At 35.1% G+C, this 24,506-nt stretch overlaps 6 protein-coding genes across 7 annotated transcripts in view; 4 read left to right on the forward strand and 2 right to left on the reverse strand.

Annotated features, from left to right (window-relative positions):
• The window catches only part of LOC9302524 (ABC transporter A family member 12), a 4,606-nt gene extending 3,586 nt beyond the window's left edge, over window positions 1-1,020 (forward strand). The window contains 3 exon segments of the mRNA XM_021021772.1: window positions 1-108; window positions 188-293; window positions 380-1,020. The exon segment at window positions 1-108 is cut by the window's left edge and continues 4 nt beyond it. Coding sequence (XP_020877431.1) covers window positions 1-108; window positions 188-293; window positions 380-768 — 603 coding nt within the window. The 3' untranslated portion in view covers window positions 769-1,020.
• A 3,267-nt stretch (window positions 1,021-4,287) lies between these two features.
• Window positions 4,288-5,920, forward strand: LOC9300825. The gene is made up of 3 exons (XM_021016341.1): window positions 4,288-4,759; window positions 4,858-5,394; window positions 5,492-5,920. Exons 1-3 carry the CDS (start codon window positions 4,409-4,411, stop codon window positions 5,777-5,779), a joined length of 1,176 nt encoding a protein of 391 aa, XP_020872000.1. The 5' UTR covers window positions 4,288-4,408; the 3' UTR covers window positions 5,780-5,920.
• A 786-nt stretch (window positions 5,921-6,706) lies between these two features.
• LOC9300826 (ABC transporter A family member 9) lies at window positions 6,707-9,590 on the reverse strand. The gene is made up of 4 exons (XM_021015816.1): window positions 9,486-9,590; window positions 7,465-7,545; window positions 7,190-7,366; window positions 6,707-7,084 (listed from the first exon to the last, which is right to left on the reverse strand). The coding sequence occupies exons 1-4, from the start codon at window positions 9,588-9,590 to the stop codon at window positions 6,842-6,844; spliced, it is 606 nt and encodes a 201-aa protein (XP_020871475.1). The 3' UTR covers window positions 6,707-6,841.
• A 368-nt stretch (window positions 9,591-9,958) lies between these two features.
• LOC9302525 (ABC transporter A family member 12) lies at window positions 9,959-14,436 on the forward strand. 2 transcript variants are annotated; one of them, XM_002864704.2, is made up of 15 exons: window positions 9,959-10,073; window positions 10,167-10,577; window positions 10,704-10,836; window positions 10,999-11,118; window positions 11,205-11,332; window positions 11,468-11,626; window positions 11,711-11,999; window positions 12,095-12,178; window positions 12,262-12,599; window positions 12,714-12,914; window positions 13,009-13,118; window positions 13,207-13,291; window positions 13,396-13,524; window positions 13,604-13,709; window positions 13,796-14,436. In XM_002864704.2, exons 1-15 carry the CDS (start codon window positions 10,002-10,004, stop codon window positions 14,182-14,184), a joined length of 2,754 nt encoding a protein of 917 aa, XP_002864750.1. In that variant the 5' UTR covers window positions 9,959-10,001; the 3' UTR covers window positions 14,185-14,436. The 2 variants fall into 2 exon arrangements, with proteins under 2 accessions (XP_002864750.1, XP_020869224.1); XM_021013565.1 differs by lacking the exon at window positions 13,796-14,436 and having other exon boundaries at window positions 13,406-13,524; window positions 13,604-13,695.
• Window positions 14,437-17,735: 3,299 nt separating this feature from the next.
• On the forward strand, window positions 17,736-19,334 carry LOC9300828. Its single transcript, XM_002864706.2, has 3 exons — window positions 17,736-18,173; window positions 18,272-18,808; window positions 18,906-19,334. The coding sequence occupies exons 1-3, from the start codon at window positions 17,823-17,825 to the stop codon at window positions 19,191-19,193; spliced, it is 1,176 nt and encodes a 391-aa protein (XP_002864752.1). The 5' UTR covers window positions 17,736-17,822; the 3' UTR covers window positions 19,194-19,334.
• Window positions 19,335-19,517: 183 nt separating this feature from the next.
• Window positions 19,518-24,173, reverse strand: LOC9300829 (ABC transporter A family member 9). The gene is made up of 16 exons (XM_002866405.2): window positions 23,716-24,173; window positions 23,387-23,618; window positions 23,093-23,271; window positions 22,808-22,993; window positions 22,620-22,715; window positions 22,336-22,536; window positions 22,095-22,254; window positions 21,789-22,015; window positions 21,550-21,667; window positions 21,382-21,458; window positions 21,186-21,275; window positions 20,930-21,073; window positions 20,551-20,835; window positions 20,380-20,460; window positions 20,111-20,287; window positions 19,518-20,005 (listed from the first exon to the last, which is right to left on the reverse strand). Exons 1-16 carry the CDS (start codon window positions 24,082-24,084, stop codon window positions 19,763-19,765), a joined length of 2,865 nt encoding a protein of 954 aa, XP_002866451.1. The 5' UTR covers window positions 24,085-24,173; the 3' UTR covers window positions 19,518-19,762.
• Between the last annotated feature and the right edge of the window lie 333 nt (window positions 24,174-24,506).

Below are 24,506 nucleotides of genomic sequence, written 5' to 3' on the forward strand. Positions count from 1 at the left end.
AGTGTCAGCCTATTCGATGGAGGAGTTGGCGACAAACCTGCTGGTAATTACAGTGGAGGTATGAAAAGGAGGCTTAGCGTGGCCATATCGCTTATCGGGAACCCCAAGGTACGTACATTCTTGTTAGTTGAGTGATTATGTCTCTCTAAAGTTAATTATTAACAAACTCAAGGTCTCTCGAAAATAGGTGGTTTATTTAGATGAGCCAAGCACAGGACTTGATCCAGCCTCGAGGAAGAATTTATGGAATGTGATCAAGCGTGCAAAACAAAACACAGCAATAATTCTCACAAGTATACATATATTAGTTTCTCAACTTATGGAATATTATTTGCCTCCTAAATTATACTTAATATTAACGTTAAGACAATATTTTCAGCTCACTCGATGGAAGAAGCCGAATTTCTATGCGATAGATTGGGAATTTTTGTAGACGGAGGCTTGCAATGCATAGGAAACTCTAAGGAACTGAAGAGCAGATACGGTGGATCATATGTCTTCACGATGACAACATCTTCAAATCATGAGGAAGAGGTAGAGAGATTGGTTGAATCTATCTCTCCCAACGCCAAGAAGATATATCACCTTGCTGGTACTCAGAAATTCGAGCTCCCAAAGCAAGAGGTTCGGATTGCTGAGGTGTTTCGCGCTGTTGAAAAGGCCAAATCATCCTTCACAGTCTTTGCCTGGGGACTCGCGGACACAACTCTCGAAGATGTCTTCATCAAAGTTGCTAGAACTGCTCAAGCCTTCATTTCCTTGTCTTAAAAGCTATTTTTACAGTTATAGGTTTCTCTTTCTTGGGTCAAAATTCTATGTCTTGAGACACACGCAAACTTACCACCATCTTGTTAATAGTTCTTTAGTGTCGAGGTAGAGTTGCGATAGCAGAGATTTCTGCGAAGGTTTGTGGCATATGCTCTAGAGCAAACACATCATGTTAAATTACGGGACACTTTATGTTTAGCCAAATTTAAATTTTTATATTAATTTTTTTTAATCATAATTGAATTTTGAGAAGTACCCTATTTAATATTGTTGTTTTTAATTTGTTTCCCTCTAAAAAATTTATTTTAAGTGTTGGAGGAATACAAAATGATGTAGAAAATAATATAGAGATGATTACTTGATTTGGTTTGGTTTGAAAATGAATTTAACATGTTTTCACATAATGTTTGTATGAGACATTTAAAAATGGATTGATGGTAAGTTTGGTGTTTTACCCACCAACATGTCTTTTGGAAAATTAGATCTTGGAAGAAACTCAAGAAACGTAGCTATATGTGTGTTAAGCTAATTATAATTAGGAATCAAACTAATAATCAAGACTTCCTATCGGTGATAAACGAATATCAAGTTTTCCTCGTCGGTGGCATACTACTAATTAATCAAGATCTCCCGTACATCTTTTAGGCTCTCCCGTTGGTGCCTCAAACCTCTTGTCAGTGGTAAACCAACCATCAGGAGATCCCGTCGGTCAGGACTAGCTTCTCGTTCTCTACAGACTAGCACCAAGGTGTTAATCCTTGATTAATAATTTGTTTTTCATAGAACTATCCTAATCTTTTTAGACGTATTTTAGTTACTTGCAGTGACTGTTCATTTTAAACTCTAACAATCATGATAAATACTTGTTATTTAGACTTGTTTTGGTAGTGTATATATATTTAGTTGATGAATTTATTTTACCTAACTTATATGACACATGTAATGTTTTTACTTTTCATTAAAACATTACAAGATGAAGGTTTAAAGTTGTTCGTAAAAAAGGAAAAAAAAAAAGGATGGATATGCCATGTTTAAACTTTAAAGTCTTAGTAAACTGTCGGTTCCTTTTTTAAAAAAAAATTCTTATGCTGAATTCTTTTTATACTCTCGCGTCTAGTACTGGTTCTCTATTAGTTGACTCTCGCGTATATCATTCATTACTTAAGAACCTAAATATTTTCTTATAACGGGGCACCTATTACACTTTATTATCATTCCCAACTATTCATCTATGATCTTTTTAAACTACCAAATTTTTGTTAGAATCTTACAGGAAGATGCAAACTCTAGTCTAGTTGTTGGTTTAAAGATTAAGATAATAAGGGGGTTATTTGTATGTTGGATGATATCAAACTTCTAAATTTTTCTGCGCAGAGATTTTGGCTAATGGAAATCATTGTTTCAGAAAACTCATGGAAACTAATAAACAATAGAAATGATAATTAGATGGACAATTCTTATAAAGCTACCACCATTAAAACCTAATAAACCAAAAATACCACAAAAATAAGGTTTAGGGAAAAATTTAACAAAATGATTAAGAACGAACTTGTACTTTTATGAGTCCTCTCTAAACTTAAATTTTTGTTGCATTTTTCATTTTTGATAAAAAAAAAAAAAAAAAAAAGTTTAAGTCACTTTAATCTTGGACTAAAACTTGTTTTTGAAAGGGAAAGAAGCTAATTGGTGTGTGATTTGTGACGAAGACACAAAAATGAAAAGTAAACTGTAATAGAAGACAGACTTGACATATTTTATAAAGGGTTCCTGGCATGTTGGGGTACTTAGTGAGATTGTTTGAGCATATTAAGCACATGGGAAGGAGTAGGTACTTTTTTGTGTTTTTTCACTGTTCCAAAAAAATTAATACCACTTTACCTTTACCACATGAAGACATATAACCCAACCTTGGTTAACTTCTAAATTCTCAACCATTGGATATTTTGGAGAGAGAATAGATCCAACGGTTCATGACAAGCTTCAGATGAGAGTTAACATTGTTGATGATAACGCCGACAAACACGATTTTAAATTACGGGACACTTTATGTTTAGCCACATTTAAATTTTTATATTATCATAATAAACTTGAAAATGGAGACGTACAATACTTAATATTGTTTTTGTTTTTCCTCTCAAAAAATTATTGCAAATGTTGCTAGTATGCTGTATAAAATATATACATGAATACTTGAATTAGTTTGGTTTGAAAATGAATTTAACATGTTTTGTGTAATGTTTGTAATTCGTAAGACATTTAAAGATGGGTGAATGGTAAGTTTGATGTTTTACCAACCAAAGTTTCTTTGAGCTTTCCTAAAATTTCTTCTATGTAAATCAACATTGACATCCTATGTAAACACAACCATCTTTGCTTTTTATTTCTATATTTCGTAAGAAAACAAAATGATAGGTTTGAACAAAAAAGTTGCCGCTGTTGTAATGATGTTCTTTTGCATTACACTAGTTTATATTTCGTGTGTGAAGGCAGAAACAGAACTATTTCTAGTAGATTGCTTAAACTCAATTAAGCAAGTCCGAGGGTGCAGTGATGCCATTGGTGGTATACTTCACTGGGATTTTAGCCATCTAAAACGTGCTTGCTGCGAAGCACTCGAAGGATTGCAGGACCATTGTTGGTTCATACTATTTCCTCACCAACCGCTCGTTCATGCAATGGTTAAAGGAGTATGTTTTTTTCCATAGAAAACATATGGTCGTTTCTGTAATCAATATATAGCTTGCTATGATATGAGCAAGTAAACAATAAATAATGTGCGTTGTAATGCGTTTTATCTTCTTCTTCCTTTTGTTTTTTTCTTTTTTTTTTTTTTTTTTTTTGTATCTCTTTGGTTATAATCTTTTTCTTTTTTAATTGTTATATGGGATAATATATAATGAGAAGATATCTTATTGATAAGTCACCCTTCTTCCTTCTGTTTGAAACATTTCCTATCAGCCAAAGCCAATCCGCATACAAAAATAAAATTTGTTGTTATACTTATTTTTATCACTCTACGTAGTTAGTATTCAATATTTACGTTTACAGAAGAATGGACTGTTGCAGGATCGGATATTGCAGGGATATCAGTAATCATGTGGGTGTCATCCAGATTCATATTTTGATGTATTGTTGAAGCCATGCATATGTGAAACCATCATGGCCCTGTCTTAAAATAAGAGACGTGAATCAACTACTGAAAACCATCAAAACATCACAAGCCTTATAGGGTCGAGAGGATTAAATCAAAAGAAAATCGTTTTTTTTTTGACCTGTAGGCTGTAGATAGATGGTTCATTAATATTGTAAGGTGGTGTATTTCAATATGTTCTAATTTATGTCCTAACTAAATTTTTTTTTTTTTTCCTAACTAAATTTATCCTATCTAAAAATATATCCAGAGAAAAGCGAATATCCAGAGAGATTTCTTCGAATCTCGTTTACCATTTCTTAATTAATTAACGACCTTAAATTTATCAACTATTTTCTTCTTATTCATTTTGATAGTCAATTTAAAACTTTTTAAGCATCTATATAAATCCAGTTACCATAGAAAGCAAGACACTATTAAAAATTTATAAAAAAATATTTTCACCTGTGTCGTTTCCCTGTACCTCTTTAAGAATAAAAAAGAAAAAAAATGGGAAAAATTTCGTTAGCGGTATGTCTAACGTTGCTTGTCACATTAAGCACTGTTTATGAAACACAAGGGACGTTCTCATTACCCCTTTACTTGAAAAATTTCCCCAAAGTGGGCAAAGACTATGAGGCTTTCGCAAACAAAGGTATATCGGACTTCTTGGGTGAACTGGAGGGTATGTGTCCTAAAACCGCAGAGTTCAAGGATTTCTTTGAAAAGTTGAAGGATTACATGGCCTCCTTCAATTCGGCATCACCCGGGTCAAAAGACAACCTGTTCGAGATGTCAGTAAAATCTGAAAAGCTGTTCAAGGCTATGTCTGCTTTCAACAGTAGTAACGGCGGAACATCAGTAAGTTTTTAGTTTGACGTTTAACATTCATATATATATTGGTATGTTTGTCACATTTTCAAGTGAAAAAGGATTGTGTTTTTTTTTTTTGGCAATAGGAGGATTCGTGGAAGCTGGTGGATGGCTTGTTGTCAATGGGTAAAGGTTTGGTTGAGATGAAGAAGAGCGGTTCGAAGGAGATAACTTTTGAACAGAGAAGAGATCTGATCAGTTCTATGGTGAAATGGGCTAGAGCTATCGGTCTATTCGTGAAGGCGGCCTCTGAAGATAAAGGACAATCTATTGATCTGGCATCTTTTGGGATCGACTATGACAACCATGTAGAATCCCCTTTTTCAAAAAGAGCTATGTATGAAAAACAAGGAACGTTCTCATTACCCCATTACTTGAAGAATGCCCCCAAAATGGGCAAAGACATTGAGCCTTTCGCTTACAATGGTATGTCGGACTTCTTGGGTAGCCTAGAGAGTAAGTGTCCTGCGACACCAGAGTTCCAGGATTTCTTTGTAAAGCTGGAGGACTACATGGCCTGCTTCAAGTTGGTATCACCCGAATCAAAAGACGACATGTCAGTGAAATCTGAGAAGCTCTTCAGGGCTATGATTTTATTGGATGGTACTAAAGGCGGAACATCAGTAAGTGCTAACTAGACATTAACATTTATATGGTTTATTTTTTATTTAAAATGAAAATAAATTAAGATTGTTTCGTTTATTTTTTGGCCATATATAGGTGGATTCGTGGAGGATGCTTGATGGTATGTTGTCAATGGGAAAAGTTTTGGTTGAGATGAAGAAGAGCGGTTCCAAGGAGATAACTTTTGAACAGAGAAGAGATCTGATCAGTTCTATGGTGAAATGGGCTAGAGCTATCGGTCTATTCGTGAAGACGGCCTCTGGGAATAAAGGAAAACCTATTGATCTAGCACCTTTTGGAATTGATTATGAAAACAATGTCGGAAATGGGAAAGGTAACTATAGAACCGGCCCTGTTCTGATAGACGACGGCAGCGAGCTCTAAAGCCTCCAAAGTAAAGAAAGATGTAAATAATTATTTTCAATATGGAGACAGCCCTGCTTTGTTAAACAGCAGCGAGCTGTAGAACATTTTTGGCTATATTATAAACTAATAAACTAATCATATTTATAAAAATATTACAAATCTTAACTCGTTAAACAGAAGCTTTACCTCTATATACATCTATTATTGAACAGCCTTACGTAACACAAGTGAAAAATATTAACATCCACATATGTTGATCTTCAGTTTCTTTTCTTACACGCTAGTTTTTGGATCAATATTTATGTGTCTTGAAACACACGTAAACTTACCAACCAACCTGTGTTCAAATATCTCAAGCAACTTGTACATATATACTTTGTTCTCCATCTCAAACATTATTTTAACCTAATTAGGATTCTGTTTTTTACTATTCTCGTCAGGGGCGGAGGGAGAGAAGATTCATAGGGGTCAATTGACCCCGGTGAAATTTTAAAAAATAGTTTAATTTTTATATGAAAAAATTATTGACTCCAATCCAATAAAAATATTGATCCCTATAAAAAAAAATTATGTTACAAACCCAATAATTACACTATACTTATAGATAATATTAGCCTAATAAAATTTATTTTAAGTAAATCTACTACAATTAAACCTATTAATATAAAGTAATATGATGACAAAAAAAAAATATAAAGTAATATAATATTTAACATTTATTTTGACCTGATCTAAAAACGTTTTACTTTCTTCTTCTTTTTTCTTTGTGTTTTTAATCAATTTTTGATTGTGTGATGGTGGAAATAAGAAAACATCTTTCACATCTTTTAGTATATCGACTTATGAAGCTATTTTTTATGCATCTTTTAAAAAAAAAAAAATATTTTGACCCCGATGAATAGATTTTCTGGCTCCGCCACTGATTCTCGTTACTGTTGCTGAAAGAGTGTAAACAGAACAATTTTTCTCACTGTGAAAATTTGACAACATAACTTTCTAATTGTCTCCATAACTGTTTTTAAACTCCAGCGTAAACCAAATAGAACATATGTAGATCCCAAACTGCCCAAGAAGGGAATGTTAATTGTTAGATTCATAATCAATCACAATTCCCCGAACTCGTCGCTGCCCATGTCCTAATACTTGTGATGATGGTTCATATATCACTGAGACATTCTCTGGTATCCGCATCTCCGGCGAGTGTCCAGAGATGCACATCGATCCTGACCCGTCTTGTTGCCAATACACTTCCACCATTATTCCTCTTGGATTCTCTGCGTTTTCTGTTCCAGGGATACCTACAAATCTTGCTCCCACAGGTATCTGAACATTGAGGTTAATTAGTTTGTGTCCATTAACTATAGCTTTATTAATTAATTCTCAATACTGCAGTGAAACTGATTATTTTGATGGACGTTGTAGATTTACCTCGACTGCGATGCCTGATTCTAACTCGAGAGTGACCATGGTTCCTTCAACAGTTGCGCTTTCTAGTTCAGCACGTCTAGCTATGTTCAAAAACACTTCTTCAAGAGTGGCAAGACCGAGCTGAATGTCTGAGATGCCAAATTCAGATTCTCTATCTTGTAGCTCCCCGAAAAACCCCTATTCTCGATAATTATGGAAAAATAACTCATTCATTCATCAGATGAAGAAGATATATATCGAAAAGATATATAATCAAAGCTTTTGTAGATGGTTACCGTCAAAAGTTGCTCTTTGTCGTGTGGGATAACAAAAGTCATGAAAGCTTTGCTTTCTTCTGTCGGCTCAACTTTTAGATGCTGCAAAAATTAGTTCAAGGCTCAGAGGCACTAAATTATTTACTAACTAAACAATGCTACTAAAAAACTTGAGTGTACATACATACATACCTCCTTAAAGAATCTTTTCAATGGCTCGGGTGAAGTACTTCTAGATTAACGATCAACGAGATTGGCGAGATATTCAGGAGGGTCCGAGACCTCACCGTGTCATCTAGAGTTGCGCTTGCACCGTGTTATGTTATTTTTTTTTTGTCATCAAAATCAAAGGCACTATCACAGAATTTGAGAGGATCCAAATCGGTACATAAATGCCTAGATATATACTTGATACATAGGAAAATAAAGGAACATGCAATCGTGCCTGACGAGCCAATATTGAATTTGCTTGCAAATGACTGTCACGAGAAATCAAGTTGGTAGAGAAAGAATCAAATAAACTCTCTGGAAAAAAGAAAGAAAAAAACTCTTTTGTGACTAGTGTCGTTTTAAGATAAAAGAACGTTATGGTGTTCGTCTTAAGTGTGGTCGTTTTTTGAACGTAATGAGTTTTAATTTCCTTGGTCTATTTTTTTAACTGAAAATTACTGGACTCAAATTTAGAGATTAATAACTAGATTGACACCCTAGTTTTGTAGTTTACTAGACTAACACAAATTTTGGGTAAAATGACCAAAAATCCAATTCAATTTTATTAGGCTTTAAAAAAAAAATCAAACAATATAACATTTAAATTAGAATTACAAAACCCTAACAAAAAAAAAAAAACAACTAGCCCTAAATTACGACTGCCTTTCACGTTTTTTTTCTCAGCCTCATTTTTTTTTTCTCATCCTCATTGATTAAAACTCAGTCACTTTCGCGACTCCGACGAAAACTTACGATTTGTCATTCTTAAAATATGTAGTCCATCATGAAAAGTCTGTCATCAAATAGGTATATAAAATCTGTCATAATATGAATAAAAATTAAAATCTGTCATTGCTTAAAACATATCTGTCATCACTATATGAAGTCATTCCAGTAATTTCTTTTTTCATCACTAAATCTGTTGTAATGTGACCGTTTTTTTTGAACTAATCCTAAATCTGTCGTAATGTAAATAAAATCTGTCATCACAGAAATATTTCATTTGCGATTGTATATCAATCTAGTAATTTTTTTTTTGTATGACAAATCTGCTATCACTCGACAGTTTTTTTGTTTAAAAAATAAAAACTGTCATAACATTAAAAAAATCTGTTATCACTACTAAGTCATTCTAGTAATTATTTTTCCAAAAACAAATCTGTCACTTGATGACAGATATTTTTATGAAAATAAAAAGTCTAAGGCCACTATAAACATAAATCTGCCACTAATTTTAATAAATCTGTCAAAGTGATAAAAGTCTGTGGTGTCATCAAAAAATAAGTCTGTAGTGGAGTAAAAAACTACAACAAAATAAATATCTGTCATAACTTGTTAAATTAAGTCTGTGAGAGATAAAAAATCTGTCACAAAAAATCTGTCGTTGATAAATAAGTCTGCCATTGAAAATAAACCTGTCATAACGAATCCAGCAGACTTTTAAAAAGCCAAAAAAATTTCCTAAGTTTTTTTTCACGTTTTTTGAAAAAATTTGAGGGCAAATTTGACTTTTTTTTTCCTAACAAAGAGAAAAAGGATATTATCGTCATGAAAATAACCCATATAACCTCCTAATTTTATGAGATATTCTATTAATTAAAATCATTATTTGGGTCAATCTAGTAACTTTTCTTAACTGAAAATTAGGTTATGAATGTCAGCAACTATTTATAAGGTGCATACTTTTGTCACATTGAACAAACAAGAAACTCAATGTAAACTTCTTCTACAACTTTTAACCCCTATCCTAAATTAGAAAAACCCAATCTTATTCCAACAAGAACAAAATCAATTAATCGTTAGAATCATAAATCAATCACGACACCACGAACCCCTTGTCGTAGGCCTTTATGTCCTAATGCATCTGGTGATGGAGGACGTGTCACCGGAACATTCTGTGGCACCCGCATCTCTGATGAGTGTCCTGAGATGCACATCGATCCCGACCCGTCTTGTTGCCAGTACACTTCCACCAGTACACACAAAAAAAAAAAAGGATTGACCAATATTAATTAGAAAGAAAAAAACTATCCGCTTCCAATTTTTTCGGTTGACTAAATTTCATCCCCAGCTTGAAAAATGTGTAAAATTGAGACCTCACATATTTAATTGACACGACATTTTATTTGGCACTAAAAAAAAAAGCGCAAGTTTTAAGGAAGAAACGATTATTTAAATTGGGAAGGCAAAAAAAAAAGTGTAAATTCAGACCTCAAATATTTTTCACATTTAATTGAAACCACACTTTAATTGGCACTATAAAAAGCGCAAGTTTAAAGGAAGAAACGATTACTTAAACTGGCAAGGGAAAAAAAAACAAAGACGACCAAGTGAGACTACCTAAGCCAATGGTGAATCCTAGTCCAGCAAGTTTTTGGACGCAAGCCAATGCGTTACTTAGGAAGAACTTAACCTACCAGGTATGTTTTGATATTGCCGTTTCCGGCAAGTTTCTTAGAATATCTTTGTGTTTAGCTTGGAACGATCTAATTGCTTGAACCCTGAAATGGCAGAGGAAACACATATGGACAAATGTTCGGCTCATCCTGGTTCCACTCTTCCTCTGTTTAATTCTGCTGGCGATTCAACAAGTGCTTGATGCCTTGATGAAGAGTGTCTCTGATATGTCTAATTGTGGAGGCAACGTTACTTTGCCTGGTGGTATCTGTCCCATCCCAAACCCTCCACCGTTGCCTCCGATGTTGCAGATTCCACAACATGAACTCCGTTCCGTTAAGACCGATTTCTTTTCCTACAAAGATCTCCCTGACAAGTCATGCAGAGGAACAGGATCTTGTCCTGTAACGATACTTATCACTGGTGATAAACTGGCTCTTGGAAAAGCTTTATCCGCAAATATCTTCAGCACTTCTTTTGTGGTTAATTCCTCCGACCTCTTGCCTACTTTAGCCAATAACGTCTTGGTATGTCTCTCTCTCTCTCTCTCTCTCTCTCTCTCTCTCTCTCTCTCTCTCTCTCTCTATCTCTGAGTGCAGTTGATTCTCTTATCTCTCAACCACTTCTTTTACTCGAGAGATGATGACTTTCAGGGTTCAACAGAAGCAGCGGGGGAAGACAATTATGAAGACCCGGGGATTGCCTCAGATCTCCCTATTTACAGTATCCAACCTTCTTGCAGTGCAAACTCTACATGGCCACTCTCGCTCGGACAAATTCAGACAGGTAGATTTTTTTTTTTTTTTTTTTTTTTTTGTGAATTCTAGGCATAGGCTCATACATCCTCTCAGACATGTAGTTTTGACATGGCTCTAGACGTGAGAAATGCATGCGTTTTTTATTTATAAAATTTTTTGATGATTGTTTGTTATTAATTAACTATCTCAGCGGTGAAGTGTGTTCAAGGGTTGTGTCTCTGGAGAAATAACTCTGTAGAGGTCAATGATGAGCTTTTCAAGGGTAGTTGGAGGGGAAACCCTGCGGGGATGACAAATGAGATCGTTGCAGGTTTGTAAAAAACTGCCATTTATATATCCTTGGTGGTTAAATTATTCTGGCATTTATATTATGTCTGCCTTTTTTTGTTGCCTTAGCATACGATCTCATGAGCACGGATAGGAAAAATTTCAATGTGACCATATGGTATAACTCAACCTACAATGATGAGTTTTCAACTGGTCAGCCTTTAAAGCTGGTCCGAGTTCCCCGCTCTATCAATCTGGTAACAAATATTACACCAAATATATATATATATATATATATATATATATATATATATATATATATACGGTGATCATGTACTCTCAAGAAATCGTTGAATTTCACATGCGATTTCATATATCTCTCCTGTATGCAGATATCAAATGCTTATCTTAAGTTTCTAAAAGGCCTTGGGACAAGGATATTATTTGAGTTTCTCAAAGAAGTTCCTAAAAAAGAAACGAAAATGAATCAAGACATTGCGTCCTTGCTAGGCCCACTTTTCTTCACTTGGGTTGTTCTTCTTTTGTTCCCCGTAAGTTCTCTTACATGCTACTTAATATTCATCCCATTATATTGTATGTATAATAAATAAGATATATATAAATCTTGCATGCAGGTGATCTTGACATCATTGGTGTATGAGAAGCAAGAACGTCTAAGAATTATAATGAAAATGCACGGGCTAGGCGATGGTCCATATTGGATGATTTCATATGCCTATTTTCTCACCATATCTATGTTGTATGTTATTTCTTTGGTGAGCTTCGGGTCTGCTATAGGACTCAAGTACTTCCGGCTCAATGACTACAGCATCCAGTTCGTTTTCTATTTTATCTACTTAAATCTACAAATCTCCCTCGCCTTTCTAGTCTCTTCGATATTCTCAAAGGTTAAGACTGTAACAGGTATACTACATCACGTATTTCTTGAATTCCACTGCTCAAGAACATGTCAGAGTTGAAATTTGAATGGCTTTCTCTGTTTTATGGCTTAATTGTAGTCGTTGCTTACATATTGGTGTACGGAACTGGGCTCTTGGGTAGCTTTCTTTTCCAAAAAATGATTGAAAATCAGTCATTCCCGGGTAATTTAGTCAACAACCTGACAAAAGAAAAAAAAAAACAAATGCTCATGTTTATTTACTATACAATGTATGTACGTTTGCAGAAGAATGGATTCTTGCCATGGAGTTGTATCCCGGCTTTTCTCTGTACCGCGGGTTGTATGAGTTCTCGCAATATGCCTCCCGGGGAAACGGGATGAAGTGGCAAGATCTCAGTGATAGCGGAATGGGTGAAGTTTTCTGTATCATGTCAATAGAGTGGTTTCTTGCTCTCATTGTAGCCTACTATATCGATCAGGTTTTCACATCCGGAAAGCATCCTTTCTTTTTCTTGGTGAACCCTTTCAAGAAACCTTCTTCCCTACCAAGGAGGCCTACTGTGCAAAGGGTGGATTCTAAAAAAGTCTCCATAGATATAGAAAAACTTGATATCACTGAGGAGGTATGGAAGAAGTCAAGTCTTTTTTTTTTTTTTTTTTTTTTTTTGCCGTTCCATTAATTTTTCTCATATTTCAAAGCCCTCCTGATAACAAAGAATAATAATAATAATAATCAGAGGGAAAAGGTTCAAAAATTGAGGAATGAAGGTAGCACAGGGCATGCGATCTTGTGTGACAACCTGAAAAAGGTTTATCCAGGTAGAGATGGTAACCCGCCAAAAATGGCAGTACGAGGGTTGTATCTCAGCGTTCCTTCAGGAGAATGCTTCGGCATGCTTGGACCTAATGGTGCCGGCAAAACTTCCTTCATCAGTATGGTTAGTCTTCATTAGTATGGTCAGTTTTGCAAACACAAGTTTCAGAGTGTCAAATTTGGTAATATATCTAGCTGTATTTTCTTTGCTGCGCTAGATGACAGGGCTCCTCAAACCGTCATCTGGAACAGCCTTGGTTCAGGGTTTGGACATATGCAAGGATATGAACAAAGTATACACAAGCATGGGCGTATGCCCGCAGCATGAGTAAATCCTCAAAATGATTTTTGGATTTTTTTTTTTACTACCACCCAAATAATGAACACTTTTTTTGAGACTATTCTCTTGGTTTCAGCTTGCTTTGGGAGACGCTAACAGGAAGGGAACATCTTCTCTTTTACGGTCGACTTAAAAATATCAAGGGCTCTGATCTAACACAAGTATATATGTTTATCACCTTGCTAATTTTATTTTGTTTTATATGTGTTGTTATATATTCTTGAAGACAATGATAATTCATGGATATATATATGATCATTTTAAGGCTGTTGTAGAATCTCTCAAAAGTGTCAGCCTATTCGATGGAGGAGTTGGCGACAAACCTGCTGGTAATTACAGTGGAGGTATGAAAAGGAGGCTTAGCGTGGCCATATCGCTTATCGGGAACCCCAAGGTACGTACATTCTTGTTAGTTGAGTGATTATGTCTCTCTAAAGTTAATTATTAACAAACTCAAGGTCTCTCGAAAATAGGTGGTTTATTTAGATGAGCCAAGCACAGGACTTGATCCAGCCTCGAGGAAGAATTTATGGAATGTGATCAAGCGTGCAAAACAAAACACAGCAATAATTCTCACAAGTATACATATATTAGTTTCTCAACTTATGGAATATTATTTGCCTCCTAAATTATACTTAATATTAACGTTAAGACAATATTTTCAGCTCACTCGATGGAAGAAGCCGAATTTCTATGCGATAGATTGGGAATTTTTGTAGACGGAGGCTTGCAATGCATAGGAAACTCTAAGGAACTGAAGAGCAGATACGGTGGATCATATGTCTTCACGATGACAACATCTTCAAATCATGAGGAAGAGGTAGAGAGATTGGTTGAATCTATCTCTCCCAACGCCAAGAAGATATATCACCTTGCTGGTACTCAGAAATTCGAGCTCCCAAAGCAAGAGGTTCGGATTGCTGAGGTGTTTCGCGCTGTTGAAAAGGCCAAATCATCCTTCACAGTCTTTGCCTGGGGACTCGCGGACACAACTCTCGAAGATGTCTTCATCAAAGTTGCTAGAACTGCTCAAGCCTTCATTTCCTTGTCTTAAAAGCTATTTTTACAGTTATAGGTTTCTCTTTCTTGGGTCAAAATTCTATGTCTTGAGACACACGCAAACTTACCACCATCTTGTTAATAGTTCTTTAGTGTCGAGGTAGAGTTGCGATAGCAGAGATTTCTGCGAAGGTTTGTGGCATATGCTCTAGAGCAAACACATCATGTTAAATTACGGGACACTTTATGTTTAGCCAAATTTAAATTTTTATATTAATTTTTTTTAATCATAATTGAATTTTGAGAAGTACCCTATTTAATATTGTTGTTTTTAATTTGTTTCCCTCTAAAAAATTTATTTTAAGTGTTGGAGGAATACAAAATGATGTAGAAAATAATATAGAGATGATTACTTGATTTGGTTTGGTTTGAAAATGAATTTAACATGTTTTCACATAATGTTTGTATGAGACATTTAAAAATGGATTGATGGTAAGTTTGGTGTTTTACCCACCAACATGTCTTTTGGAAAATTAGATCTTGGAAGAAACTCAAGAAACGTAGCTATATGTGTGTTAAGCTAATTATAATTAGGAATCAAACTAATAATCAAGACTTCCTATCGGTGATAAACGAATATCAAGTTTTCCTCGTCGGTGGCATACTACTAATTAATCAAGATCTCCCGTACATCTTTTAGGCTCTCCCGTTGGTGCCTCAAACCTCTTGTCAGTGGTAAACCAACCATCAGGAGATCCCGTCGGTCAGGACTAGCTTCTCGTTCTCTACAGACTAGCACCAAGGTGTTAATCCTTGATTAATAATTTGTTTTTCATAGAACTATCCTAATCTTTTTAGACGTATTTTAGTTACTTGCAGTGACTGTTCATTTTAAACTCTAACAATCATGATAAATACTTGTTATTTAGACTTGTTTTGGTAGTGTATATATATTTAGTTGATGAATTTATTTTACCTAACTTATATGACACATGTAATGTTTTTACTTTTCATTAAAACATTACAAGATGAAGGTTTAAAGTTGTTCGTAAAAAAGGAAAAAAAAAAAGGATGGATATGCCATGTTTAAACTTTAAAGTCTTAGTAAACTGTCGGTTCCTTTTTTAAAAAAAAATTCTTATGCTGAATTCTTTTTATACTCTCGCGTCTAGTACTGGTTCTCTATTAGTTGACTCTCGCGTATATCATTCATTACTTAAGAACCTAAATATTTTCTTATAACGGGGCACCTATTACACTTTATTATCATTCCCAACTATTCATCTATGATCTTTTTAAACTACCAAATTTTTGTTAGAATCTTACAGGAAGATGCAAACTCTAGTCTAGTTGTTGGTTTAAAGATTAAGATAATAAGGGGGTTATTTGTATGTTGGATGATATCAAACTTCTAAATTTTCTGCGCAGAGATTTTGGCTAATGGAAATCATTGTTTCAGAAAACTCATGGAAACTAATAAACAATAGAAATGATAATTAGATGGACAATTCTTATAAAGCTACCACCATTAAAACCTAATAAACCAAAAATACCACAAAAATAAGGTTTAGGGAAAAATTTAACAAAATGATTAAGAACGAACTTGTACTTTTATGAGTCCTCTCTAAACTTAAATTTTTGTTGCATTTTTCATTTTTGATAAAAAAAAAAAAAAAAAAAGTTTAAGTCACTTTAATCTTGGACTAAAACTTGTTTTTGAAAGGGAAAGAAGCTAATTGGTGTGTGATTTGTGACGAAGACACAAAAATGAAAAGTAAACTGTAATAGAAGACAGACTTGACATATTTTATAAAGGGTTCCTGGCATGTTGGGGTACTTAGTGAGATTGTTTGAGCATATTAAGCACATGGGAAGGAGTAGGTACTTTTTTGTGTTTTTTCACTGTTCCAAAAAAATTAATACCACTTTACCTTTACCACATGAAGACATATAACCCAACCTTGGTTAACTTCTAAATTCTCAACCATTGGATATTTTGGAGAGAGAATAGATCCAACGGTTCATGACAAGCTTCAGATGAGAGTTAACATTGTTGATGATAACGCCGACAAACACGATTTTAAATTACGGGACACTTTATGTTTAGCCACATTTAAATTTTTATATTATCATAATAAACTTGAAAATGGAGACGTACAATACTTAATATTGTTTTTGTTTTTCCTCTCAAAAAATTATTGCAAATGTTGCTAGTATGCTGTATAAAATATATACATGAATACTTGAATTAGTTTGGTTTGAAAATGAATTTAACATGTTTTGTGTAATGTTTGTAATTCGTAAGACATTTAAAGATGGGTGAATGGTAAGTTTGGTGTTTTACCAACCAAAGTTTCTTTGAGCTTTCCTAAAATTTCTTCTATATAAATCAACATTGACATCCTATGTAAACACAACCATCTTTGCTTTTTATTTCTATATTTCGTAAGAAAACAAAATGATAGGTTTGAACAAAAAAGTTGCCGCTGTTGTAATGATGTTCTTTTGCATTACACTAGTTTATATTTCGTGTGTGAAGGCAGAAACAGAACTATTTCTAGTAGATTGCTTAAACTCAATTAAGCAAGTCCGAGGGTGCAGTGATGCCATTGGTGGTATACTTCACTGGGATTTTAGCCATCTAAAACGTGCTTGCTGCGAAGCACTCGAAGGATTGCAGGACCATTGTTGGTTCATACTATTTCCTCACCAACCGCTCGTTCATGCAATGGTTAAAGGAGTATGTTTTTTTCCATAGAAAACATATGGTCGTTTCTGTAATCAATATATAGCTTGCTATGATATGAGCAAGTAAACAATAAATAATGTGCGTTGTAATGCGTTTTATCTTCTTCTTCCTTTTGTTTTTTTCTTTTTTTTTTTTTTTTTTTTTGTATCTCTTTGGTTATAATCTTTTTCTTTTTTAATTGTTATATGGGATAATATATAATGAGAAGATATCTTATTGATAAGTCACCCTTCTTCCTTCTGTTTGAAACATTTCCTATCAGCCAAAGCCAATCCGCATACAAAAATAAAATTTGTTGTTATACTTATTTTTATCACTCTACGTAGTTAGTATTCAATATTTACGTTTACAGAAGAATGGACTGTTGCAGGATCGGATATTGCAGGGATATCAGTAATCATGTGGGTGTCATCCAGATTCATATTTTGATGTATTGTTGAAGCCATGCATATGTGAAACCATCATGGCCCTGTCTTAAAATAAGAGACGTGAATCAACTACTGAAAACCATCAAAACATCACAAGCCTTATAGGGTCGAGAGGATTAAATCAAAAGAAAATCGTTTTTTTTTTGACCTGTAGGCTGTAGATAGATGGTTCATTAATATTGTAAGGTGGTGTATTTCAATATGTTCTAATTTATGTCCTAACTAAATTTTTTTTTTTTTTCCTAACTAAATTTATCCTATCTAAAAATATATCCAGAGAAAAGCGAATATCCAGAGAGATTTCTTCGAATCTCGTTTACCATTTCTTAATTAATTAACGACCTTAAATTTATCAACTATTTTCTTCTTATTCATTTTGATAGTCAATTTAAAACTTTTTAAGCATCTATATAAATCCAGTTACCATAGAAAGCAAGACACTATTAAAAATTTATAAAAAAATATTTTCACCTGTGTCGTTTCCCTGTACCTCTTTAAGAATAAAAAAGAAAAAAAATGGGAAAAATTTCGTTAGCGGTATGTCTAACGTTGCTTGTCACATTAAGCACTGTTTATGAAACACAAGGGACGTTCTCATTACCCCTTTACTTGAAAAATTTCCCCAAAGTGGGCAAAGACTATGAGGCTTTCGCAAACAAAGGTATATCGGACTTCTTGGGTGAACTGGAGGGTATGTGTCCTAAAACCGCAGAGTTCAAGGATTTCTTTGAAAAGTTGAAGGATTACATGGCCTCCTTCAATTCGGCATCACCCGGGTCAAAAGACAACCTGTTCGAGATGTCAGTAAAATCTGAAAAGCTGTTCAAGGCTATGTCTGCTTTCAACAGTAGTAACGGCGGAACATCAGTAAGTTTTTAGTTTGACGTTTAACATTCATATATATATTGGTATGTTTGTCACATTTTCAAGTGAAAAAGGATTGTGTTTTTTTTTTTTGGCAATAGGAGGATTCGTGGAAGCTGGTGGATGGCTTGTTGTCAATGGGTAAAGGTTTGGTTGAGATGAAGAAGAGCGGTTCGAAGGAGATAACTTTTGAACAGAGAAGAGATCTGATCAGTTCTATGGTGAAATGGGCTAGAGCTATCGGTCTATTCGTGAAGGCGGCCTCTGAAGATAAAGGACAATCTATTGATCTGGCATCTTTTGGGATCGACTATGACAACCATGTAGAATCCCCTTTTTCAAAAAGAGCTATGTATGAAAAACAAGGAACGTTCTCATTACCCCATTACTTGAAGAATGCCCCCAAAATGGGCAAAGACATTGAGCCTTTCGCTTACAATGGTATGTCGGACTTCTTGGGTAGCCTAGAGAGTAAGTGTCCTGCGACACCAGAGTTCCAGGATTTCTTTGTAAAGCTGGAGGACTACATGGCCTGCTTCAAGTTGGTATCACCCGAATCAAAAGACGACATGTCAGTGAAATCTGAGAAGCTCTTCAGGGCTATGATTTTATTGGATGGTACTAAAGGCGGAACATCAGTAAGTGCTAACTAGACATTAACATTTATATGGTTTATTTTTTATTTAAAATGAAAATAAATTAAGATTGTTTCGTTTATTTTTTGGCCATATATAGGTGGATTCGTGGAGGATGCTTGATGGTATGTTGTCAATGGGAAAAGTTTTGGTTGAGATGAAGAAGAGCGGTTCCAAGGAGATAACTTTTGAACAGAGAAGAGATCTGATCAGTTCTATGGTGAAATGGGCTAGAGCTATCGGTCTATTCGTGAAGACGGCCTCTGGGAATAAAGGAAAACCTATTGATCTAGCACCTTTTGGAATTGATTATGAAAACAATGTCGGAAATGGGAAAGGTAACTATAGAACCGGCCCTGTTCTGATAGACGACGGCAGCGAGCTCTAAAGCCTCCAAAGTAAAGAAAGATGTAAATAATTATTTTCAATATGGAGACAGCCCTGCTTTGTTAAACAGCAGCGAGCTGTAGAACATTTTTGGCTATATTATAAACTAATAAACTAATCATATTTATAAAAATATTACAAATCTTAACTCGTTAAACAGAAGCTTTACCTCTATATACATCTATTATTGAACAGCCTTACGTAACACAAGTGAAAAATATTAACATCCACATATGTTGATCTTCAGTTTCTTTTCTTACACGCTAGTTTTTGGATCAATATTTATGTGTCTTGAAACACACGTAAACTTACCAACCAACCTGTGTTCAAATATCTCAAGCAACTTGTACATATATACTTTGTTCTCCATCTCAAACATTATTTTAACCTAATTAGGATTCTGTTTTTTACTATTCTCGTTACTGTTGCTGAAAGAGTGTAAACAGAACAATTTTTCTCACTGTGAAAATTTGACAACATAACTTTCTAATTGTCTCCATAACTGTTTTTAAACTCCAGCGTAAACCAAATAGAACATATGTAGATCCCAAACTGCCCAAGAAGGGAATGTTAATTGTTAGATTCATAATCAATCACAATACCCCGAACTCGTCGCTGCCCATGTCCTAATACTTGTGATGATGGTTCATATATCACTGAGACATTCTCTGGTATCCGCATCTCCGGCGAGTGTCCAGAGATGCACATCGATCCTGACCCGTCTTGTTGCCAATACACTTCCACCATTATTCCTCTTGGATTCTCTGCGTTTTCTGTTCCAGGGATACCTACAAATCTTGCTCCCACAGGTATCTGAACATTGAGGTTAATTAGTTTGTGTCCATTAACTATAGCTTTATTAATTAATTCTCAATACTGCAGTGAAACTGATTATTTTGATGGACGTTGTAGATTTACCTCGACTGCGATGCCTGATTCTAACTCGAGAGTGACCATGGTTCCTTCAACAGTTGCGCTTTCTAGTTCAGCACGTCTAGCTATGTTCAAAAACACTTCTTCAAGAGTGGCAAGACCGAGCTGAATGTCTGAGATGCCAAATTCAGATTCTCTATCTTGTAGCTCCGCGAAAAACCCCTATTCTCGTTAGTTATGGAAAAATACCTCATTCATTCATCAGATGAAGAAGATCTAAAAGATATATAATCAAAGCTTTTGTAGATGGTTACCGTCAAAAGTTGCTCTTTGTCGTGTGGGATAACAAAAGTCATGAAAGCTTTGCTTTCTTCTGTTGGCTCAACTTTTAGATGCTGCAAAAGTTAGTTCAAGGCTCAGAGGCACTAGATTATTTACTAACTAAACAATGCTACTAAAAAACTTGAGTGTACATACATACATACCTCCTTAAAGAATCTTTTCAATGGCTCGGGTGAAGTACTTCTAGCACTGTCTTTTTTGTTTTCGGGGAAGCTAACCGTAGTAATAAAACCCGTTCCAAAGCGAGATTTTAACCTGATTGAGGTTCCAATGCAGCGGAGCCTGCCTTTAGCCATGATCCCTATTCGGTCACCTAAAATATCAGCTTCTTCCATAGAATGCGTCGTTAGTATGATTGCACGACCTTTCTTTGATTCTTGTATAATGTCCCACACATGTCTTCTCGTGATAGGGTCCATACCCGTTGTCTACAATCCACAAAAGCATAACTAAGATATAAAAAAAATTGATGTCTCTCTATATAAACTCACTTTTTACAGAGGAATGTTGCAAATTACGTACCGGTTCATCTAGAAAAACCAGCTTGGGATCACCAATGAGTGCTATTGCAACGCTTAGTCGACGTTTCATTCCACCACTGTAACTTCCTGCTCTAATTTTCGCCGCTTCTATTAGCTTTACATCTGCCAGTAACTTGACTGCAATCTATATAACGGAACAAACAAATTTAAAGAGAGATATGCTTAGCCAAAAGTTTGAATCAGATATTTGTAAAACACATGAATGAAGTAAATTTTATGTTACTCGGGTGATGTACCGATTTGATCGATGCTGGTGGTAACCCTTTGATGCTAGCAAAGAGGTGGAGGTGCTCTTCACTAGACAAAGCATCCCAAAGAATATCAAACTGTAAACAAAAGAGTGAAAAAGACAAAAACCATTTTAAGCATACTAATTATAGAAGATTGTTTTGTGTGATGAGGGCAATGAAGTAATAAATTAATTGACACTACCTGAGGACAAACTCCTATCATTTTACGAATGTTGGACATACCAACAGAGCTTCTTATGGAATTTCCGTAAATTATTGCTGTTTTAGTCAATCAAAATGGATCCTATTAGAATAGTTAATTTTTCCAAAATCTTGCTTCATTCAGACTGAAACAAAAAGATTTTCTTACCATCCCCACCAGTGACTGGATTTATGCCAGTCAAACAACTAATCGTAGTTGTTTTCCCAGCGCCATTGGGTCCAAGAAGACAAAACAACTGATCTTTGGCAATATTCAGCCACAAACCCTGAAAATTTTCCATGAATGTCACACATTTATCTCAGGTTACATGAGCTAGGAACAGCTTTGGCAAAAACCATACATTACCGGAAAGATTTTCGTTGTTTTCTTATCGGAAAATAACATACCTTTACAGCATGAAAAGGCGAAGTTTTGGTGCATTTGCAGCATCCAAGCTTTGTAGTCCCAGGATATGTCTTTGCAAGACCATGTATCTGAACTGCAATGTTAGGATCAACTATTCCATCCATTGCTTGTTGTTTAACTAAAATCTCCTCTTCAAGCACATCTTCGTCCTCTGGTGTAATATGCTCTACATGTGGAACTGAACCAATACAGCTACAAATGCTCCCTTCTGTAAAAGTTTAGAAACATGTTTTCCTTACGTTTTTCAAAACACTCATAAGTTTTATTATTGCAATAGAGAAAAATACCTTCCACTTTGTTGCCTTCTTTGCCAGTCCAATAACTAGGTTTTAGAAAGTAGAAGATCGATTTTCTCACACCGGATGCATTGGGGATGATGTTGTCAAAGTAGAGAGCCAATACAAACCAGAAAAAGAACGTTCCCACGAGCCATATGTAGATTTTATTCTGCCAATAAAGACATTTTGGTCAGAGAATGATACACAACTATTAGATCAAATCTATCTCAGGAATTAAAGGTTGACATACAGTTGTAATAATGCAAGTGCTCTCGCCCCCTGCACATATTGCTCTTTCACTCCAACTAATTCCAGAATCTCCGGGAGATGATGTCGCCTCAAGAAGCAGCTGCAGACCCGCAGAAAAGGTATTCGGTGGAAAGAGTGACCAAATCACACGGCTACCAATCGAATATGAGCTCGAATAAGGGAATCCAGTAGCTGTTACAATCTGCAGTTAGAACTAGAATTAGTAAGAGTCCAAGATATGAAGAACCAAAATTTCAGCTACTATGTTAGCAAGAGAGGCCAAACCTGTGTTATAAAACCAACCAGAAACACAAGGAAACCAACAGTTGTTGCCGAAGATGATTTGCTAATGATAGAGGATAGCGCGAATGCTAGGCCAATCTAGCAACACAAGTAAATAGATAACTTAAATGATTATACACAAATATCTTAGAAGAAAGCAGAGTATAGACTTAGAAAATGAAGATTTTTACCATATTAAACTGAAAAAGAAAGAAAAGTAGGAAGACAAGAACAAAACTGTTCTTCAAGAAAAAATCAAACTGGAACATCATTCCAAAGAGGACCAAGAAGAGTGAGGAGACAAAGGTAAGGATTCCTTCCCATAAGAGCCATGACAACCAATATGCAGAATCATAAACACCCATCGTTGTCATTGCCTGTTGAACAACAAAGAAAGAAAAATAATGATCCAATACACACAATGGTAACAAAACCCCATCAGCTACCTGAAGAAAGAACAGAGATTATTATAAAACCTCGCGAAGTTTTAGCTCTTTCTCGGTAACCACAGAACCGAGTTGGAGAACAAAACCAAACATGGAGAAAGCAAGAAAGAACACTGGTCCCATAAGATAAAATGCAGAAGTGGTTACTACACCACCAATCCCCGGACGCGCAAATTCCTTAAATCCAAAACCCCAACTAAACTTTGGATCTGAAAATGAATAAAGAGGACTTATTCCATGTTATAAGAAGCAAGCAGCCACATATAAACTTACACACTGCTACAAAATCTTCCTAACACAAAGATTCAAGAATATGGTATATACCTCCAATTAAAGACCTTGCTATTTCGCGCTCTGCAGCGATTTGAAGAGGAACAAGGAACTTAAACGTAGGATCTTCACGCCGACCACGTTTTTTCTCCGATGAAGAGTTTGTTTGAATTCCATAGCTTATCACTGTAGCATTCTTTTCCACAAAATGCAAAGCTCCTGGTACTTGCAATGGATGTGACATAAACCATGCATCTACTTCCTCAGGCTTTTTAAATGATTGAACCTGAAGGAGACCAAACCACACAAGAAACATAAATACTTAGGATTTTTGTACTTCCCATGAAAATGAAGAGACATAATCATGCCAAAAAAACTCTAACCTTATTGCTCGGAATTGGTCGTCCTGGATTGTTAGCCATAATTGCAGAGACAATGTCAGTCACACGACGGCTCTGGTTCCCACTCCACACGAAGTCAAAACATGGAAGTCTCACGAAAAACTTATCCTCACATGGCGGAATTGGAAGAGAGACTAATGCTTTAGGATCTGTGACATTTCTGTGCGTAGTCGAGGTTAACTCGCTCGCTTTGGTAGATTCCTCGATAGAGAAGATGAGGAGGATGAAGAAGAACGAAGAGAAGAGATGAAGACACGTGGCTGTCTTGTTTCGCCATGAAAGCAGTAGATTCTTCTTGAACAAAGCTGTGAATTGCTGATGAAAAAGCGGCAAGCCTTCTCGCAGAGTCATGATCAGAGGATGAAGAAGAAGATTAGAGGATTTTTATTATTATTATTTTGAAATAAATATAACGTTTATCTTTAATCTAGTAGGTTTTACATAAATTTACTTAGGAAACGCCTATGAAACTCTCATTTATTATAAAGAAAAAAAATAATAATAAAGTAATTTTGTTTATTACTCTTAAAAAAAAAGGTTTCAAAGTTCAGAATTCTTAAAAAGTTTTTTTTCCTATTTTGTCTATGATTTTAATCAGTTAATGGAAACGCGTTTTCTATATTTGTAAATACTCTTTTAACATTTCTTTATATTTCCGTTTCTACATATTAAATTTGAAATGTTTCCAATTAGTATTTATTGACTTGTTGATATTTTTTTGGGAAGACAATCTGTATCCAATCCATCATTACAAAGGGTGATGTATCAATTTT

This window comes from Arabidopsis lyrata, assembly GCF_000004255.2.
Source record: "Arabidopsis lyrata subsp. lyrata unplaced genomic scaffold ARALYscaffold_8, whole genome shotgun sequence".
NCBI classification, from domain to species: Eukaryota; Viridiplantae; Streptophyta; class Magnoliopsida; order Brassicales; family Brassicaceae; genus Arabidopsis; species Arabidopsis lyrata.